This window comes from Carica papaya, chromosome 7 (genome assembly GCF_054855325.1).
Source record: "Carica papaya isolate Zhongbai chromosome 7, ASM5485532v1, whole genome shotgun sequence".
Lineage (NCBI taxonomy): Eukaryota > Viridiplantae > Streptophyta > Magnoliopsida > Brassicales > Caricaceae > Carica > Carica papaya.
Window position 1 is genome coordinate 24,260,448 of NC_142315.1, and position 22,517 is coordinate 24,282,964.

The 22,517-nt window shown below is 38.4% G+C and overlaps 1 protein-coding gene and 1 long non-coding RNA gene across 3 annotated transcripts; both read left to right on the forward strand.

Annotated features, from left to right (window-relative positions):
* Positions 1-1,587: 1,587 nt before the first annotated feature.
* On the forward strand, positions 1,588-17,744 carry LOC148253082 (uncharacterized). The gene is made up of 2 exons (XR_015813429.1): positions 1,588-1,973; positions 17,475-17,744. It is a non-coding gene; the product is annotated as an uncharacterized LOC148253082 (long non-coding RNA).
* A 985-nt stretch (positions 17,745-18,729) lies between these two features.
* On the forward strand, positions 18,730-21,468 carry LOC110814888 (putative clathrin assembly protein At2g25430). Of its 2 annotated transcripts, none has more exons than XM_022042473.2 (2): positions 18,730-19,010; positions 19,174-21,468. In XM_022042473.2, exon 2 carries the CDS (start codon positions 19,262-19,264, stop codon positions 21,227-21,229), a length of 1,968 nt encoding a protein of 655 aa, XP_021898165.2. In that variant the 5' UTR covers positions 18,730-19,010; positions 19,174-19,261; the 3' UTR covers positions 21,230-21,468. The 2 variants fall into 2 exon arrangements, with proteins under 2 accessions (XP_021898165.2, XP_088063906.1); XM_088207780.1 differs by having other exon boundaries at positions 19,218-21,468.
* The last annotated feature ends 1,049 nt before the right edge of the window (positions 21,469-22,517 follow it).

The window sequence follows — 22,517 nt, forward strand, 5'->3', positions numbered from 1 at the left end:
CCTACCATGTTTTGCCCACAATTTTCGGTTCACCCATCGTTCGTTTTTTTTTCGATATGGCCACAGGAGTGCTCAGAATCAAATTTCGAGCATGTATGAGAATTTTTACCTTTTTTGGCGATCGGAGGTGGCTCCAGTACGGCGGGGGTCGGTTCATTCTCCGACATTTGGTTCTTCTTCTCTGGTAGGAGGGGGGAGGTGGGGTGGCGGTTAGGGTTAGGGTTTTATGTGATGCGAAATATTTATATCCATCCCCCGTTAATTTAGATCGTCTATCGTGATCGATCTCACCGTTTGATAGCACCTAAAATGAAAACAAATTTGGACCGTTCATCGCATTTAATTTTGACCGTTCTATCATGCATAAGGAAAAAAACTAATCCAGACCGTCCACGCGTGTGAGATCGATCCTGGACCGTTTGATCGCAGGGCACGCAGATTGCCAGCGTGGCCTCCCACGTGGCGCGAATGTCAGCGCATCTGGCCATGCAGCGCACTCCGGTTCGTCGAGGCTGCTGACTGGGCGCTCCTACGTGGCCTAACTTTCTCTATTTTTACTTTGACCATCTATTTTTATTTTTTCTTTTAAAAATACCCCCCTAAATTCAAAATTTCACCCATTATTCTCAAAATTATTTTTAATTTTATCCCTAATTCATTTTTTCTCATAAATTCAATCAAATTAAAATAAAATAAAATATTTTAATTATCATATATATTCATAATCTATAAATATCATCCCGGACTAATTTTCAGGCCTTGGTGTTACAATATTTCATACCTGAATTTATTTAATTCGATTCGTCCAAACACATTCCGATACAAACGGGTCAGAGTTGGTTTTGGTTGGTTTAGATTCAGGTTGACAAAAAATAGGAGTGGGTTGAGGTAGGTTCGGGTTTGCCTTTCTAAAATCTTTTAGAATATGACTGTTTAGGAATATTTATTTATTTATTATCATAAATATATTTATATTTATATTTATCAATAAATATAATTATATCTATATTGATAAATATAATAAATATATATTATTATATATTAACAAATGCATTTTTAATTTTTTATTACTTTAAATATAATTATATTTAAAAAATTAGGTCAAGTTGAACCCGTAAACCTGACTCCATCCGCTTCAAGTGTATATAATTATTTTTTGTATGAGTGGGCATACTTTGAGTTTATTAATCCATTTTATTTCAATTATTATATAGTTACCCTCTAAAAAATTATTATATAATTACCGCAATAGTTATCCTTAATAGAGCATATAAAAATAATGATTTAATTAATTCTTATATAGATTTATGTTCAATTATTAATCTTACTTAACAATATTATACAAATTTCAATTCAGGGTTACCAAAAACATTATTGTACCAGTTTAATTTTATGCCAAGTTCATAGTACAATCTAGTTCTTTTTTCATTTAATTTTTAAATTTATGAAATTATTTTAAAATGTAATTTTTGTACTTTTTATTTAAACAACATTTTTTTATGTTGCTTAGAATGACATAAAAAATTATTTAAAGATATAATATTTATACACATTTAATTTAAATTATAAGTTTTGGTCGATAAAAATTATGTTATGAATGATAGATGTAACAACCGAGAAAAAAATAAAAAATAAAGAAACCCTAGTGGGAGAAGAAAGGGGCGGAAAAGAAAAGAAGACGAAGAGGAAAGAGAAGGAGGCGTGGTGAGCAGCTGATCCGATCAACGCGGAGAAATGGTAGTTGAAGGAGGAGACTCGCGCGTGATCGTCACGCGATGTTGGAAAGAAGGAATTACTTTGCAGCAATACAGGGATATCTACTCCTAGTGTGCAGCACGACAACGAGAAGACATATCTGCACGCAGGAACACAAATTAACTATTGCACGCGATGCGACGACAGAGAAAGAAACCATAAGGTGCTACGTGCGGCGATGTAAAAGGATTCTGGATCCTTTTTTAATCAAACTTCAGGTAAAATTTGAGTTAGTTTTCATTTTGTAATCCTATAATTCTTTCTAAAATAGTTTGTTGACTTAAAATAATTGTTGAAATCTAAAAAATTAATTTTCAGGTGTTTTTTTTAATAAGCAGTTTCATAAATTAGCATATGTATGTTAAATGGAATGCGTTTGATGCTATGAAAATGTGCAGGCTGATATTAGTATGAAAATTACATGTATATAATCTGTTATTGTGTGCGTTTGTGTGGTGTATATTTATATCAATTTATAGGTATATGGATACAGGAAGGGTTGTGTGTGTATTCCTTTATTATGTATATATAGATATTTGAGGGTGTGTGTTATATTATTTTTAGGTAAAATTAAAAACATATATATATATATAAGTAAGCTGTCAGTATATGTTAAATGTGTGTTTATGTATATATCTAAATGTGTACGAAGCCATGCGAAAATGTAAATAGTTATATACATGGGATTATACGACGGTAAATATACCTATGCATCAAACCTATATGTGTGCACCTGTAAAATAAAGTATGTATTTATGCAAGTGTAGAAGCTGCATTTATGCAGTTTTAATGTATGAATATATATATATATATCTATGTACTTTATATGGATATAGCTGTGGATGTGTTTAATATATAAAAGTATTCTAAGAAATTGTATGTATATAGTTATATATGTGACTATGTGCTTTGTGTTTACATTTGATATAATTATATGTACTATGGAATTATGATAATTACAACTGTAGTTGTAACGATCCTGGAAATTCAAAAGATAATATATAATCATTTAAGTGCGAAAATGAAATAAAAGTTTAAAGTTTACGTCCCTTACACAATAGTTTAAAAGTAGTAAACAAACATTTCGGAATGAATTCTCTAAAAGAAATACGAGAAATAAGAAAAGTAATAGAAAATAGAAAGTATCTAGCATCTACTTGCAATCTTCTTACGGATCGAGCACTGGAACTAGGTCCTCTTGATATGAAATTGTTAAATAAATGATGAGTTACACTAGCCTAATAAGGATATCACACTATATCAGCGGTACAAAAGTAAAGCTTGGTATAAAATCAAAATAACTAATGTAGCATTAAATTTAGCAAATTCATTTATCAATCATAAAATCATTTACCGTTCACTTACCATAGTAGAATTTATGAAAACAACCTATAGAGACAATAATACCATACAGATTATAACTTTATGAACAATCAGTAATATAAAACATATCATAGATTCATATCCATTAATAATAAACCAAATCATAACTGTTTCTCATTTCACCAGCCTACTAGCATTCATGGGGGTTTATAGGGGTGTGTTCCCACTACACGTGAACCCTTTTCCTTAACAATCTCAAGTACAGGGCCATCCCCATACCCTGTCCGGTATGAGTGCCAAAACATTAAACCTCAATACCCCGTCTGGTATGAGGGTGAAGCAGACCGTCCCCATACCCCGTCCGGTATGAGCGCCAAATTACCAAGTCTCCATATCCCATCCGATATGAGACAACATTCACGGTAAGGTTCCCTGTGTATCCGTTCCGTCCACCATCTCCCAGGATATCTAGTAAGACTGTCATTTTATCTATTTATTTGATCACGCCCCTTTCATATTTTTTCTTAGTCTCCATTACCAAATCAAACATAATCACATAAACAAATAAACATGTATCTGGTAATGCAGTCATGTCTCAAATTCCAAAATCAAACAGTGATCAGGTAAGGCAGTAATACATGGATTTAAACCATAAAATAGATAAACTAGATATTATCATGCTTTTAGACTGTAAAATAAATCAACAGAGAACAATGTCCGATTGAGGCTCCATTAGCGATCCGTAATTAATTATACACTTCTATTTAATTTGTACAAAGTACCGTATTATTATTTATTCAAACTTCAATTCTATGATAGGAAATAGGGTGAGGGGTTCTTACTCGATTTGACGCCGAAAAACTAAACGGTTTACTGCATCTATGGGCGGTCCCTAAGTTTTCTGAATTTTTCTCCGGAAAATGAAACACGCTTATAGTACCTACAAATGTTCTAAATAAACCCAAAATCTGTCCCAAGGCCCGCTTAGCCAATATTGGAAATCCGGTACGGCGGCTCCGCCGTGCTCTGACGACGGTGCCGCCGTCCACGCGTAGCAGTTCGCCTCAGGTCGGCCGTTTTCGGCCGAATTTATATCGATTCTTGTGAACACACATGCTAAAGGGCCTCAGTGGGCCGAAAAAATACGAAAAATCGAAACTCATCGGTGGCAAGGCTCTCCGGTGCGACAGCTCCTCCGACTCACGTTGTGGTTGGGTGTTTCGCTTCGGTCAACCTGTAGAGAAGAAAATAACGATCACAATGGTGGAAAAATTACACGAAACGAGAATAAAAAAGGGCCTCATCGAAGGCAGTTTGTGAAATTTAATGCGACGGCCGCTGGGCTTCACCGGTGTTTTTCGGACAATTGGCTGGTCCTTTCACTCCGATTTGGCCATGGGTGAGTTTAAAATTAAATTTCGTGCAAAAAATAAAATTTTTACCTTTTTTGGCTGTTGGATAGGGCTCCGGTGCGAGGGCGGGTGGCGGCGGTCGACTTTTCGGTGACTGGATTGTTTTCTCCGGCGAGGGATTCTAGCAGCTAGGGGTAGGGTTTGGGTGTGGATAGGGTTATTTATATCCATCCGCTTTTGATCTAAGTTGTCCATCGTGTTTGATTTGGACTGTCTGATCTCGATTAAATAGGGAGTGAATCTGGACCGTTCATCGCGATTCAATCTGGGCCGTTCGTGCGCGATTCACTCTCGGTCGTCCGTGCGCGCGAAAACAGACCTCAACTGTTTGATCGCGCGCATGCAGATCGCCCACGTGGCTCTCCCTGCGTGGCCTCCCACGTCAGTGCCTCCGCCACTTGGTGCGTCCTGGTTAGTCTGGGCTGCTGACCGAGCGTCTGACGTGGCGTAATTTTTTTAAATTGTATTTTGACCCCTGATTTCTGATTTTTTTTTCAAAAATACATTCAGAACCCAAATTTTTACCCTTTTTTCCAAAATTATTTTCAATTTAATCCTTTATCAATTTACTCAATTTTTTCCATTAAATTAAAATAAAACAAAATATAATAAAATAAATTAAAAAATTAAAAAAGTATATTTATTAATAAAAAAATTAAAAAAATAGTTTTAGGTGGGTGTTACAGCAGTAGTTTATGCATAAGTGATAAATATATATTGTAAGAAAGTATGCATATGTATAATTAATATAAGTTTGTTATTGGATATAGTTGTGCTAATATAAATATATGTATGTAATTACATATAGGTTATGGTTGCTTATTGTTTACATCATATGTTGGACATATGCTTAATATGATATGATCCGTGTATGTTGGATTACATATATACATGAGGTTGTCTGTTTAGTATATTCTGTGTGTGTATTTGCGAAGTTAGATGTGAATTTTCCTTTTAAAAAATAAAATCTTAAGAATGTTTGAGTTTATGAAGTTGGGGTATGAAATGAAAATAATATTTAAAGAAGAAAAAGTTTATCGGGTATCATGTGAGAGAGTGTACGGACTTGTTAAATAGGGTGAACCCTACCGTGGATGTGTCCTCAATTGTAGGGGACTAGAAAGTCCCATATCGGATGAGATTGAGAGTTGGTTTAATTACGCTTATACCAGACGGGGTATTGAGACGGTTAATTGTGGCGCCCATTACCAAAGGGGGTATGGGGACGACCGATGAATTGTAAAAGAAATACTTTGTATATTTGTGTATAGCGAGGATCCATATGAGCCCCCAATGATACTAGTAATGGAAATGAAAATATGTAATAGAAATGGAAATGATCTGGATATGTATCTGATATAATTGATGGTATTTGTGAATGAAACGAAATTATTTGAATATGAATCCAATATGATCTGATGATATTTATGAATGAAAATGATATTTATGATATCTAAATATAAATATGTTCAGAATGAGTAATGAAAATGATGAGGCTCTTGATTGTTTTTTTAGTTTATACTTTGCGATAATGTTGATGAGTATCATTGTCTTCAAATTGGATTTCTTTAAATATAAAATTTGTATTTGTTTTATCAAATATATATGACTACTTGTTTGCATATCTCTGTTTGGATACTACCTTATTCTTACTGAGTCTGTGAAGCTCACTCCAATTCACATCCCATCTTCTAGTGCAGATTAGTTCAGATCAGGAGAAAGTTTAAGATCAAAGGAAGACTTTGAAAGAACTTTTAATAATTTTAGAAGTTTTGTTGTAAAGTAGATGTAGATATATCATAGTGATGTAATTTAAAGATTGTGAGTCTCATGAATGGTAACTCTGTATAAGGGATAGGACGTTAACTTATAAAATTTTGGTATAATACTGCACAAACAATTAAGTTCTATGTGTATGGTAGCGCTCTCTCATTTGAAGAGAAAGTAGGACGTTATAATAAAGATCTATATAGATATATAAAGATGGAAGAAGAAAGACTGTAACGCCCGGAAATTTGGAAAAAAAAAATTATTATCTTATTATTAATTATTTTAATTAGGTTTTAAAAAAAATGCCACGGCAGCAGCCACGTCAGCAGACCCAGTCAGCAGTCCCAGCCAACCAGGACCTGCCACGTGGCAAAATCACGTCGACCGGGGACGGGCCACGTTGGCGATCCGCGTATGCGCGATCGGACGGCCCAGATCAAGCGTGCGTACGGACGGCCCAGATGCAATCGCACGGACGGTCCAGATTCAATAAAAAACGGACGGCCCAGATTAAAACAAAATGGACGGCTGAGATCAAAAGGCAAAAGGGTATAAATAGAACCCCCACACCTGACCACAAAAACCCTAGCCGCCTGCCCTCGCCGGAGAAGACGCCGAAGACGCCGACCGCCGCCACCCGCCGCCGCACCGGGGAGATTTCCGACCGCCGATCGAGGTAAATTTCATACCCCGACTCGTTTTTTCACACTGATTTCCCCTGTGGCCAAATCGGAGCCAAAATCCCGGCCAAACGGCCGGAAAACACGGCCGAAACCCAGCGGTGCCGCCGCGTCCCTCCTCGGTTTTTGCCTCCGATGAGGCCCTTCCTAGCCTCCGTTTGATGCAATTTTTATATCACCGTGATCACCATTCTCTTCTCTACAGGTTGATCGGAGCCGAATCACCAAAATACGAACCTCACCGGAGAGCCGCCGCACCCGAGAGCACCGCTGCCGGTAAGCTTCGGTTTTCCGTAATTTTTTGGCCCCCCGAGGGCCCTAGGGTTGTGATATTGGCCAAAAAGGGGCCCTGGGCCTAATTTGGGATTTTTTGGAACACGTGCAGGTACCAGTAGTGCGTTTCAGTTTCTCGAAAAAAATTCATGGAAAATTAAGGACAACCTGTATGCGCACTGTGAAGCCGTGTTCGGACCCCGAAACGTGTAAGGACCCCTCACCCTATTTTCTATCACGGTATTAAAGTTCAATAATGATAAAACGGTATTTTCTTGAATCAACAAATGTGTGAAATTGCTTAAGGTCGCTAATGGAGCCCGAGTCTAGTGTGTTTGTCGGTTAACTGTTATTTGGCCTATTTTATAGTTTTAAATGCAGTATGAGGTTTGATGTTTTCATTTTATAGTTTCGTGTGCATATTTTACTGTTTTATTGATTATGGATTGAATGACTGGGACATTGATGCTGTATGTTGTCTGTTTGGCATAAATTACTGTTTTGCTTGTTTGTATGTGGATTAATGATGCTGACTGAGGAAAAAGAGAATGAAAGATTATGTAAATGGGTAATTGTATAATGTGGTCAGCCTGACTAGATATCCAGGGAGATGGTGGACGGACCGGGTCCGTAGGGAACCCTACCGGGATTGTGGTCTCCCATACCGGACGGGGTATGGAGATTTTATGTGTTTTGGCGCCCATACCGAACGAGGTATGGGGATGGCCCGTTTCACCGTCATACCGGACGGGTTAATGAGGTTTATAGTTTTGGCGCCCATACCGGACGGGGTATGGGGACGGCCCTGGAATATGATTTCAAGTGTTAAGGGTTAACGGGTAGCGGGACCCCTATGGATCCCCATAGATACTAGTGGGCTGGTAAATGAGGAAAATATATTGTGTAACGATTGAATTACAAAAGGCTTGATAAGTATTATGTTATACAGTTCATATATGATTTCATGATGATGATAATGTTATTGCTTTCGTATACTGTTTTATGGATTTCACCGAGGTAAGTGGATGGTGAAGGATTTATTATTGATAAAAGAATTTGTTGTAAATTATGCTCCATTGGTCTTTTTGTGTTTTCTACCCACCTTTACCTCCGTGACGGTGAGATATCGTGATGTCTTTACTGGGCTAGTGAAGCTCATTCCTTATTTAATCATTTCAGATCAGGAAGACATTATTCCCGAGCCCGTTCCGCAGGAGGACGACGAAGGGGACGCCTAAAGACTCCATAGTCATATTCGTAGTTTTTACTTTCAAGTTTCTCCTTTAGATAGTTTGATCTTTTATATTTTGTGAGCACGTTTTTGGTTTTAGTGTAAGGGATGCTAATCGAATTTTTGACTTCGCTTCCGCATTTGATATTTTTAATACACATTTTATTTTAAATTTCCGGGACCGTTACAAAGACTACATATAAAGTAAAAGTTTGAGGAAACCTTAATTGGTATTTTGTTTTCTTCTTGTTATTCATGACGGAGAAATTATTAAGTATGCATATGAAGGAGAAAAATATGCACACTGTAATACCCGGGTTCAAAAATTGGCTCGGAATCAATTTTGGCAATTTAAAAATAAATAAAATATTATTTATAAATTAACTTAATTTAATTTTATTAAATTTTTGAAAAAAATAGGTTATGACTATAATCGAAAATAATTTTGAAAAAAAAAAGGAAAAAATTTGAGTTTGGGGGGTGTTTTTGAAAGAAAAATTAAAAACATGTGTCAAAGTGCAAAAAAAAATTGACCACGTAGAACAGCTCAGTCAGCAGTCCTAATGAATCGGAGCACGCCGCATTGCAAGATAGGCTGAGGTCGGTGTCACACGGGAGGTCACGCAGGCAATCTGCGTGCCCAGCGATCGGACAGCCTAGGATCGATCCCGCGTGCGTGGACGACACAGATTCGTTCCCTCCTTAAGTGCGATTGGACGGACGAGATCAATCGCGATGAATAGCTTAGATCAACGTGGGATGGGTATAAATTTTCGTCATATGGGAACCCAAACCATAGTCGCCAACCCCCGTCGAAGAAGAAGAACCAGGTGCCAAAGGAGGCCGACTGCCAACCACCGTCGCACCGAAGTCACAGTCAGCTGCCAAAAAAAGGTAAAAATTCTCTTTATCCACTCGGAATTCGATTCTGAGCATCCTTGTTTCCAAATCAAAGCAAGAGGAATGACGGGTGAGCCATAAACCACTGGCAAATTTTGGTAGAGCTGCCACAGCAAAAATCCAAAAATCTCTCCGATGATCCCCTTCTCGCTTCCCGTTTCTTGCGATTTTCTGATCATTATGTTCATCATCCTTTTCTGTGTAGGTTGTTCGAAGAAAAAATCACAGTTGCAAAGGAGGACCAGCAGAGTCATTGCACCTGAAGGTCCCTCCCACCAGTAGGTTTGATTTTTATGATTTTTCAGCTAATCGAGTCCCCCTAATGTATTTTTATGTAAGAATACGCATAAAATCGGTCAGGCTGAGGTGAACTGCCGCTGTGGACGGCGGAACCGACGCTGCCATGCAAGAACCCCAAAATTGGCCGGAAAGAGTTTTAAACACTGATTTTAGATTTTTAGGTTATTTTTAGGTATGGGATGAGTGTTTTAGATTTTCATAAGAAAAATTAAAGAAATCTGGTACTCGCTGGGAGGCGTAGTAGACAGTGCGACGTCTCGAAACATCAATCTGGGTAAGGATCCTTCACCTTATTCTCCGTTACAGTAAACTAATGTTCAACGATGTACAATTTTGTGTTTTTATAAAAAAAAAAGAGAACCCTAAAAATAATTACAGATCATTAGTGGAGTCAAAACCGGTTAGTTCACAATTGTCCTGATTTTCTATTTATTTTCCTGTACTGTCCTATTTGTTTGTTATTATATGGTGCATATTCTTAAATTATATTTTCTATAGCCTTATCAATTTATCTAATTTGTTTGGTTATATACCGTCAGCGTGAATATAGTTTAATTGATCTGTAAATATAATATGAGATATTGGTGTGCGTGGTGGGTTGTTTGGTTGATGAGAATCTTTATGTAAAAGACTTACTGGGTATCCATAAAAGGACGGACAGGTCTGGTACATAAAAAATCCTACCGTAAACGTTACCTTAATTGAACAGGATTTAGAAGTCCCTTATTGGGGAGGTTTGGGAGATATGGTTTACCCTTATATCGGATGGGGTATCGAGACAATAGAATGTTTGGCGCCCATTACTGAATGACGTATGAGAATGACTGGTTAATTGTTCAAATTATATATTGGGTTCATGAGTAGGGGAACATCCCTATGGACCCTCAGGGGTACCAATAAGTAGGTAAGAAAGAAAAATTATCATCTCTTATTTTTTTATGCATGAAAATAAAAAGTGGTATGAATGTGAGTTTTGATATGTTGTTTTTAGAAAACTCGTTACGGTAAGTACAAAATAAATAGTTTTCTTTGTATTGAATGAATTTACTCAAATTAATGATTTTATTAGTTGCTTTATGATTTTTACTAATCTTCAGTTTTCTGTATATATGATTAGCGTGATATTCTTATTGGGCTAGTATAACTCATCCTTTCATTAACTATTTTAAATGAAGAAGAATAAGATTCAGATCTTGATCAACAAGAGGATTATGAGTAATTCACCATCTAGACTCCCTTCAAGTACTAGTGAATGTTGTCTTTGGAGGCTTATTTATTCGCTCTTTTTTTTATTTCCTTAATTATCATTTGTCTTTTAATAGGAACATTCTCGTAGCTCTGTTGGGTATTCTAAATTATTGTGTAAGGAATGTAAATCCTAACTCTATTAATTGCTTTCAAATTTAAATTATAAATTCATTTTTTTAAGGTTCTGGAGTTTGAGCCACCCTCCCTACTGTCACAATTTGAGCCACCCTTGTTGCGGAAAGATCTGGAGCCACCCCGATACAACCTTGCTCCTCCACTGTATCATCCAGAACCAGCACAGTACAATCTGATGCCTCCACCGCATCATCCGGTACCGCGACAGTATAATCTGCTGGATCCACCGTATCATCTGACAAAACCACAGGGCCACCCGGTCCCTTCCAGCACAATCCAGTTCCTCTTCCATAGGACCCAGTTCCATCCATGATGGACCTATACTACATTGAAATATGCAAGACTAAACTTATCTACCTTTACAGGGGCATCCTCTTTTGAAGAGGTCGAGTATTGGTTAGTTGAGAGAGAGAAGGCCTTCGCGACTCTTAGTCTGGTTCCTGAATAGAAAATTGTACTTGCCACCTACATGCTTGTGGGAGAGACAGGTCGTTGGTGGTAGCTCAAACAAGCCACCCTGCCGATTCCAGTCATTTGGAAAAAATTCTTGATGACCTTCAATGTAGAGTACTTCCCAAAGCACCTCCAATATTTGAAGAAAATAGAGTTTGAATACTTAGTCCAGGGTGATATGATTGTGTCAGAGTATGCCCGAAAGTTCCTAGAGTTGGGTCAATATTCCCTTGAGAGCATGATGGATGAAGGTAGGAAGGTAAAAAAGTTTTGAGTGGGGCTTCTATCATGAGATCAGACAGTAACTGTACGCATTTGAGCTCAGTACCTACTTAGTCATTCTGACTAAGGCACAACTAGTGGAGAGGAACTTTAGCATATTTCCTCCAGTAGTGGGAATCCTAGACCCCCGATTTAACACCGCAAACCAGCACCCACTGCACTGGTTCAGTAGAGCAAGAAGTCTAGACCAGTGACTCAAGTTCCTCCTCAGGCTCTGCTAATAGGACGTGGTAAGACTTGTTAGTACTGTGGTAAGGATCATGGTGACCGACTCCGCATATATAGGAGTGTCCAACATTATGTGAGAGAGTGTCCGCGAAATCAGAACTAGGCCAAACCTCCAATCAAGAGCGAAAGCTTACAACCTCACTCAGTAGGATGCTGAAGCTAACCCGAACATGATACAGGGCAAACCTAAGAAAAAAGTTTGCATTCAAGAAATTCTAGTAGTTTGAGACCTTTCGGATGTATTTTCTGATGAACTACCAGGACTGGCAGTGGACAAAAAGGTTGAGTTCACCATAAATCTTTAGCCTGACAACCAACCTATCTCGGTTGTCCCTTACCGCATGAGCCATGTCGAGATGGAAGAACTAAAGAAACATATCAATGAGTTGCATAATAGTAGGTTCATCCGACATAGTCCGATCCTTTGTAAGAACTACCCGTAATAACGAACTTGTAAAATGGATCTGTTTATCATAAAGAGATTCATTGTTCCTGACCCTGCTTCACCTTAATTGTTATTTGAACAAGTCAAAGTTATGTCTTGGTATGTATCTTCTTGGGGTGCTGGAGTCACATTTGCAACGAAAGGGGATGAGACATTAAGATTATATATTAATTACAGGAGATTGAATAGGGTCAGGATCAAGAACGAGTACCATCTCCTAAGAATTGATGACTTTTTTGACAAGTTACAAGGTGTTGGGTCTTCTCCAAAATCGACTTGTATTTGGGTTACCATCAGGTAAAGATTAGGGCAGAGGACATTACTAAGACAGTTTTCAGAACCAGGTACGGACATTATCAGTTCCTGGTCATGCCATTTGGACTAACCAACACACCAACCATTTTTATGGACTTGATGAATAGGATTTTCAGAAAAATTCTGAATCAGTTCGTCATTGTGTTTATCGATAATATCATGATCTATTCAAATAGCAAAGAGGAACACGTTCACCACCTGACTCAGATTTTACAGGTTATCAGAGAGAAGAAACTGTATGCCAAATTGAGTAAGTGTGAGTTTTAGCTCGAGCAAACTACCTTCGTATGGCACATAATATCAAGAGTTTTAGCTCGAGCAAACTACCTTCGTATGGCACATAATATCAAGAGATGGAGTATTAATGAACCCTAAAAAAGTTGAGACAGTTCTTGGTTGGGAGAAATTGATATCGGCCAAGGAGATTCATAGCTTTCTAAGAATGGTAGGTTATTACCGCAAACTTGTCGAAGAATTTTTTAGCCTAGCCGCTTCTTTGACCCGGCTCACAAAGAAGAACATTAAGTTTGACTGGAACGATGACTACGAAAGAAGCTTTACAGAATGCAAAAAGTGATTGACTACTGCACTCGTTTTGGGTTTACTAAGTGGGATAGGTAGATATACAATTTATAGTGATACCTCCTACCTGAGGTTGGGTTGTGTCTTGATGCAGTATGATAAAGTCATAGCCTATAGGTCTAGGCAGCTGATGAGTCATGAAAAAATTTACCCTACTCACGAATCAGAACTTGTTGCCATTATCCACGCCTTAAAGATCTGGTGTTACTACCTGTATGGGGAGACTTTTGAGATTTATATTGACTATAAGAGCTTGAAGCACATATTCACTCAGAAGGATCTCAACATGCATTAAAGGCATTGGATAGAGCTTCTCAAGGACTATAATTGTAATATTTTGTATCACTCGAGCAAGGGCAATGTGTTAACCGATGCGCTTAGCAGAAAGAATATAGGTATATTAGCTCACCTAATAGTTTTTGAATGCAGGATAATGGGTCGCACAATAGGTACGACTTCAGGACTTGAAGAGAGTTACATGCTTGACTCACTTAATTGTCCAATCTGAATTGATCCAGAGAAAAAAAGAGCTCAATCTACCGATTCCACCCTAAGAGCTCTCAGAAAGGATGCAGAACAAAAAATAAATTCAGAATTCTGAGTCTCTATCGATGGGTTGCTCAGATTTCAGGACAGTGGGAGTGTTTCAGGCGATAGTGAACTGAAAAAGGACATCATGATAGAGGCTCATAGCTCAAGGTTCGTCATGCATCTTGGAAGTACTATAATGTATCAAAGTATGCAACCCCGATTTTAGTGGAGCATGATGAAAAGAGAGGTAATCGACTTTGTTTTAAGTATCTAGTATGTCAATAGGTTAAGGCAGGGCATCAATACCTAGGCGTGCTACTTCAGCCATTATCGATCCCAAAGTGGAAGTGAGAAAATATCACAATGGATTTTGTGATAAGTTTATCTAAGGCACGACTCAGGACATGATGTCATTTAGGTAATTGTCAACCGGCTCACTAAGTCTTCTCACTTATTGGCTATCAAAATGACCGACTCTTTTGACAAAATAGTAAGAATGTGCATCCAGGAGATAGTCAAGTTACATAAAATTTCAATGTTAGTAGTATCCAACAGAGACCCCAGATTTACTTCTCGGTTTTGATCTAGTTTTCAGCAAGCCATGGGAACGAAACTATCCCTTAGTACCATATTTTACCCTCAAACTGATGGACAATCGAGAAGATGATTTGCACACTAGAAGATATGCTTCGAGCTTGTATTTTAAACTTAGGGGGTCATTGAGATGATCACCTACCTTTGATAGAGTTCCCCTATAATAACAACTATCAGGCAAGTATCGACATGGTTCCGTACAAGGCATTGTATGGCCCCCCATGCAGATCACCGATTTATTGGGAAGATGTAGGTGATAGAAAATTATTCAGCCTGGATCATGTGGATAAGACTACAATTAAGATAGTTAAGATCAGGGAGAACATCCAAACAACTTAGAGCAGGCAAAAATGTTATACAAACATTTGGAGGAGGGATTTGAAATTTGAGAAAAATGATCGAGTGTTTCTTACGGTCACTTCTTTTAAGGAGATCAGTAGCTTTAGCAAGAGGGAGAAATTAAATCTCCGATTTATCGGGCCATTTGAGATCTTAGATCGGATTGGTATGATCGTCTACAAACAGGCACTACCTCCATAGTTATCCAGGGTTCATAATGTGTTCCACATATCTATGTTATGCAAGTACAACCCAAACCCCTTACACATCCTGCCATATGAGGCCCCTTCACTTCAGAAGGATCTATCTTATGAGGTACTAGTGGGCATTATAGACCGAAAAAGCATAGTACTCTGCAATAGAGAAATTTTCGTCGTCAAGATCCTATGGCAGAATCACACGCAGAGAGAGGCCACATGAGAGCTAGAATTAGGCTTCAGAGTCCAGTATCTCCAACTGTTTGAGTAAGTGAGAGGGCGAGAGGTTGAGAAATTTGAGGAACCAAATTTCTTCTTAAATGGGGAGAGTTGTAATACCCAGACCCAAAAAATTGGCATGGGATTAATTTTGGCAATTTAACAATAAATAAAATATTATTTATAAATTAACTTAATTTAATTTTGTTAAATTATTTAAAAAAATAGGTTATGGATGTAATTAAAAATAATTTTGAGAAAAATGGATAAAATTTTGAGTTTTAGGGGTGTTTTTTTAAAAGAAATTAGAAATAGGAGATCGAACTGCAAAAAAAAAATTTGGCCACGTAAGACGACCTAGTCAGTAACCCCGACGAACCGGAGCACGTCGCGTGGCAAAACACACTGACGTCGGTGCCACGTTGGCAATCTGCATGCTTAGCAATTAGACAGCCAAGATGGATCCCGCGCGCGTGGACGGTTCAGATTCATTCCCTCCTTAGGTGCCATCGGACGGGCGAGATCAATCGTGATGAACGATTCAGATTCGTTTCCTCCTAAGGCGCGATCAGATGGACAAGATCAATCGTGATAAATAGTCCAGATCAACGCGGGATGTGTATAAATATTTTGCATCGCATGGGAATCCAAATCCTAGTCGCCGGCCCCCGCCGGAGAAGAAAAATCAGGTACTGGAGAAGGAGGTCGACTGCTGACCCCTGCCACATCGGAGCCATTATCGGCTGCCAAAAAAGGTAAAAATTCTTTTTACCTACTCAAAATTTGATTCCGAACATCACTGTGGTCAAATTAGACCAAGAAAGAAGGCCGGTGAGCTGAAAACTGCAGGCAAAGCCCGACGGAGCTACCCCGGCAAAAACTCAAAAATCCCTCCAATGAGCCCCTTTCCGCTTTCTGTTTCACCCAATTTTTCGATCATTGTGTTCACCATCCTTTTTTTGTGTAGATTAGTCAAAGAAAGAATCCCAACTACGAAGAAGGATCGGCGGAGTCGCCGCACCTGGAGGTTCCCCCGCCAGTAGGTTCGATTTTTATAATTTTCCGGCCAACTGAGGCCCCCTAATGTATTTTTCTGCAGGGATACATGCAAAATAGGTCAAAATCAGCCAAAACTAGCCAGATCGATGTGAACCGCCACCATAGATGGTGGATCTGACACTAGAGCACGACGACGGCGTCATACCGAAACCCCAAAATTAGTCGAAAAGAGTTTTGGACACTTATTTTAGATTTTTGGAGTATTTTTAGGTATGTGACAAATGTTTTAAATTTTCATAAGAAAAATTCAAGAAATCCGGTACCAGTTGGGAGGCGTAATAAACAGCACGCCGTCTCAAAATACTGATATGGGTAAGGATCTTTCATCCTATTCTATGTTTCAGTAAATTGAAGATCAACGATGTATAATTTCGTATTTTTATGAAAAATTAGAGAATTCTAAAAATAATTACAGGTCACTAGTGGAAGCAGAACTGGTTAGTTCATGATTGTCCCGATTTCTTATTTATTTTTTTGTATTGCCCTTTTTACTTATTATTATATAGTGCATGTTCTTAAATTATATTTTTTATACCCTTATCAATTTATCTAGTTTATTCGATTAGATACCGTCAGCATGAATATAGTTAACTGATCTGTAAATATAATATGAGATATTGGTGTACGTGGTGAGTTATTTATTGATGAGAATACTTATGTGAAAGACTTATTAGGTATCCAGGGAAAAGGTAGACGAGCTGGTACATAGAGAACCCTACCATGAACGTTACCTCAGTCGAACAAGATTGAAAAATCCCTTACCGGAAAGGTTTGGGAGATATAGTTCAGCATCATACTGGACGAAATATAGAGGCGATAAAATATTTGGCTCCCATTATCGGACAGGGTATGCAGACGACCGGTTAATTATTTAAATTAGATATTGGGTTCATAAGTAGGGGGACATCCCGATAGATCTTCAGGAGTACCAATGAGCAGGTAAGAAAGGAAAGTTATTGTCTCTTATTCTTTTATGCGTAAAAATAAAAAGTGGTATGAATATGAGTCTTTATAGGTTGTTTTTGAAAAACTGATTACGGTAAGTACGAAATAAACGGTTTTCTTTTTATTGAATGAATTTACTCAAATTAAGGGCTTAATTAGTTGTTTTATAATTTTACCAATCTTCAGTTTTTCGTATCTGTGATTGGTGTGATATTCTTGTTCGGTTAGTATAGCTCACTATTTCATTAACTGTTTCAGATCAAGAAGGTCAAGATCTAGATCCCGATTAGCAAGAGAGTTGTGAGTAATTCACCACTCGAACTCTCTTTAAGTGCTAATGAAGGTTGTCATAGAAGACTTATTTATTCGCTCTTTTTTTTTATTTCTTTAATTACCGTTTGTTTTTTAGTATGGACATTCTCGTAACCCTATTGAGCATTTTAAATTATTGTGTAAGGAATGTAAATTCTAATTCTATTAATCGCTTCCACATTTAAATTATAAATTAATTTCGTTTAAGATTCCAAATCTTTACAACATATTTACACTCGTGTTTTTCTCAGTTAAACCTAACTCTATATGGTATTGCATATGTACATACCTAGTAAGTATATACATACACGTGTGAATTTCTTATGGAGCTCTATCACCCGCATTACTTTTATTTGGGTTATACTAATTTTCACAGTTTAATATGGTAAAGTCCTACATGAAAATACAATTTTTAAATTTTTTTAAATATAAAATATATAAAAATTATTTGGTACTTGGATATTATTATTTTTTCTATTTATCAGTAATTTTAGTACTTTATTAAAATTAAATTTCTTATTCATTATTTAAGTGTTAATATAAAACAAAAATCAAGAAATGAAGGCAAAGGTGCAGGCAATTATTAGATTTATTCAATAATTTCTTTTTTCAATTATAAATCGATACATTTATTTTAATTAACAAGAAAATACAAAAATTAAGGAAAGAGAATAAGAAATAGATAGGAAAATTTATTTTTATCAAAATTTTGCCGATAAAGTCGTCTAACTCTTGAATTTATTTTAATAAATTAAATTAGAGAATAATAAATTAAAACTTGTGGATAATTAAAAATTATAATTATAAGTCTCTAAAAACATATTTCGTGTTGATCTCCATCAAGTAGCCCATATTAAACAATAAGTAGTCAACGTAATTTTTTTTATTTTTTTTTATTTTTTTTAACAAAAAGAGAAATGTAAATAGTAATGGATTTTATTTATGCCACTAAAAAATAAATATAATAAAATAATTAAAAGAGGAGGTCGTTGTCACCATTAGTCGTACGCGTAGTATAGTAGGAACGTAAACCTGAGATGCACGCTATCAAAACCCACAACTCCCTCTCTCTCTCCCCAGCATTAAGACAAGCACACAGCGTCCGACACTTCCGGTAATATAGATGCTTCATACCAGATCTATGATTCTCATCGACGGTCCCTATGCCTCCACGTCATCGAATTCGAACCTCACTATTTAACTCCACCTTTTGATTTAATTCCTGAACGATCTTCGTTTCCTTCTCCCTCCCCTCCACTATTCTTCTTTACCCAAACCAGACAGACAAAAGCTCGCTGTCTTCCACGCTGTACGTCGCCGTTTCATTGTTCTTCTCTTTCCTTCTCTGTATCTACTGTCCAAAGTCAGCTCTCCTTCTAACTGGTTCTTCTCCTTCTCCTGGCTGCATTTGGAGACTGAAGTCAACAGATCCGACCCCGTTTTCTTCGTTCGCAGATCTAGTCCTCCATAACTCGAGCTACGGTAATTTCGAAACTAAAAATAGAAAGGAAGGGAAAATTCGACAGTGGTGACCGATGTTCTGTTTTGGTTAATGTTAATTACATTACTTCGGATAATCTAATTGATTATCTTACTGAAACAAATTAAACTGTATTTGAAATCTGGAATTCGTTTTTTTTTCTAGACGTAGGTAAATAACTTAGTGACACGGCTGTGTACGCTCTGTAGATCGGCGGGGTTAACAAGGTGCGAGTGAGGAATCGAGGGTCGAGATGGCGCCGAGCACGATTCGGAAAGCGATCGGGGCCGTTAAGGACCAGACGAGCATTGGGATAGCGAAGGTTGCGAGCAACGTGGCGCCGGACCTTGAGGTGGCGATCGTGAAGGCCACTAGCCATGATGACGACCCGGCCAGCGAGAAGTACGTCCGGGAAATCCTTAACTTGACTTCGTACTCTCGCGGCTATGTTCACGCGTGCGTGTCGGCGGTGTCCAAACGGCTGGGCAAGACTCGTGACTGGATCGTGGCGCTTAAGGCCTTGATCCTGGTTCACAGGCTGTTGAACGAGGGAGATCCCATTTTTCAAGAAGAGATCCTGTACGCGACGAGGAGGGGAACCAGGCTCTTGAACATGTCTGATTTTAGAGACGAGGCTCACTCCAGTTCTTGGGATCAGTCTGCTTTTGTCAGAACTTACGCTATGTACTTGGATCAACGGCTAGAATTGATGCTTTTCGAGAAGAAGGGCGGTTCTGGTTCTGTTCGAGGTGGTGCCGGCGGTAGTCAACACAGTAACGGTGACGATAGATTCGGAGGCAGAGATAATTTCAGGTCGCCGCCGCCCAGAGGTTATGAGTACGATTATGGTGATTTTAGAGATGGTGGGCATGGTAATTACGGAGGGATGACTAGAAGGTCACGGTCTTATGGTGATATGAGCGAGGCTGTGGGGCGGGAGGAGAGGAAACCAATCACTCCATTGAGGGAGATGAAGCCGGAGAGGATTTTGGGCAAGATGGGTCATTTGCAGAGGCTGCTCGATCGGTTCTTGTCTTGTCGTCCCACCGGTTTGGCCAAGAACAGTAGGATGATCTTGATTGCACTGTACCCTGTTGTGAAGGAGAGCTTTCAGTTGTATGCCGATATTTGTGAAGTTTTGGCTGTTTTGCTTGATAAGTTTTTTGACATGGAATATTCTGATTGTATTAAAGCATTTGATGCTTATGCTAGCGCCGCAAAGCAGATTGATGAGCTCATTGGGTTTTATAATTGGTGTAAGGATACGGGTGTGGCCAGATCCTCCGAGTATCCTGAAGTGCAGAGGATTACGAGCAAGTTGCTGGAGACACTGGAGGAGTTTGTGAGGGATAGAGCTAAGAGACCAAAGAGTCCTGAGAGGAGAGAGGAGGCTCCGCCTGCACAAGAAGAGGAGCCTGCACCAAGTATGAATGAGATTAAGGCTCTGCCTCCACCCGAAAATTATACTCCTCCACCCCCACCAGAGCCGGTGCCTGAGCCCAAGTCTCAACAACCTCAAGTGACTGATGATCTGGTAAATTTGAGGGATGATGCAGTCACTGCAGATGATCAGGGGAATAGGTTGGCCTTGGCTTTATTTGCAGGTCCTCCAGGAAATAATGCTAATGGATCATGGGAAGCATTCCCATCAAACGGCGAGCCCGAAGTGACCTCAGCTTGGCAAACTCCGGCAGCTGAACAGGGCAAAGCAGATTGGGAATTAGCACTGGTTGAGTCAGCTAGCAACTTGTCAAGACAAAAAGCATCATTGGGTGGTGGGTTTGATCCATTGTTGCTCAATGGAATGTATGATCAAGGAATGGTTAGGCAGCATGTCAGCTCTGCCCAATTGACTGGAGGTAGTGCAAGCAGTGTGGCATTGCCTGGTCCAGGGAAGACAACGACCCCAGTTCTGGCTCTCCCTGCACCAGATGGAACTGTTGAAACAGTCAATCAGGATCCATTCACTGCATCGTTGAGCATTCCACCTCCTGCTTATGTGCAAATGGCTGATATGGAGAAGAAACAGAATTTACTAGTACAGGAGCAGCAGCTATGGAACCAGTACCAGAGAGATGGAATGCAAGGCCAATCCAGCTTGAACAAGATCAGCGGGGTAGGATACTATACTACAGGTCCTCCGCAAATGATGCCTTATGGAATGCCACCCGTCAATGGAACGGGCCTTCCACCGGCGGGGTATTACTACAATCCTTACTGATTCTTCCACATTATATATATAGATAACTATCTCTTTGTTGATCTTCTGAGTTATATTTCTCTAGTTTTTCCATTTTTAAAAGTGATATGCTGTTAATTCCTGCAATTTGTGCGCTGAAATTGGGAGACATGCTTTTGAATCCAAGAGCTTATTGTGGGGAATTTTGATGGTTGGTTCTTGTGGTCCATATGTGATGTCACTTTGTGATTTGTAATGCTAAGAGTTACTATATTCTTCTAGTTCATGTGGTTTTTTCTTTGTCTTAAGAAGATGAGGCCTAACCCAACCAGAGAATCAATGAGAACTTGTTTGCAACTAATTAGGTTCTTAATAATGAATATTCATGATGGGATAATTGTCTTCTGTGATTCTGCAACATATTTGGTAGGTCTCTTGTCATATATATAGATACACACGTGTAGAATTTAGGTAGGATGTGATTAAGGAGTTAGGTCCCAAGTATGCTAATTGATAACAGTTGATACCCAATTGTGGAAAAAGTGTATTTTGCTCTTTATGCGGTAAACCATAATTTCAACACCTTGTTGTTTTGAAGCAGAAGTTAAAAGCCAACTTGAAGTTTAACTAGGGTGTTTTTATCTCGCGTAGCAGGAAGCCTCAAGAATTATTTTGACAGTGGACCAAAGCTGATGTGGTGTTCTTTATGAAGTTGACCGGTCAATCAAATATTTATTTTGGTTAATAATAAAATAAGATACTAGGTCAGCCTGCACGTTAGCAAAAATAATTATTTGTCCGTCTTAATCAATAGCGTGATCTTCTTGTTCTCTGCGTCGGGTGTTGTTTTCTCGTAATTATGTTTACCTATCAGATTATTGATGTCTTGTGAATTGTAGTGTTTTCCTTCAGCATCTTGGGGAGGACATGTTTGTTCTTGTTGACGATTTCTTAGATGAGCAGTCTGATTGTTGCGATGCTATATGGAGTTATATATTAAGAAAATTTGGACTGATTCCTTGTCACGGCGGAGTTTAAATTGAAATTTGGATGACATGTGGTGATTATAGCTTGATCTTAATGGTTTTTAATTTGAGCTGGTGGTAGTAACGGAGGAAAACAACTAGAAGACTTGGTTAAAAGATTTTTGAGGATGGGTGGCTAGAAGAAATGGTCAAACTTTTCAATTTTGTCGGGTGATTAGTTCAATCTGATATACAAAACTTTTCAATCTTCAAAGCTCTAAATGGGGAGAGGAATGAGATCTACATGTTTGCTCCTTTCGTGTTTTTTCCTTTAACCCGGCTACCCATTAACTCAATTGATAGCT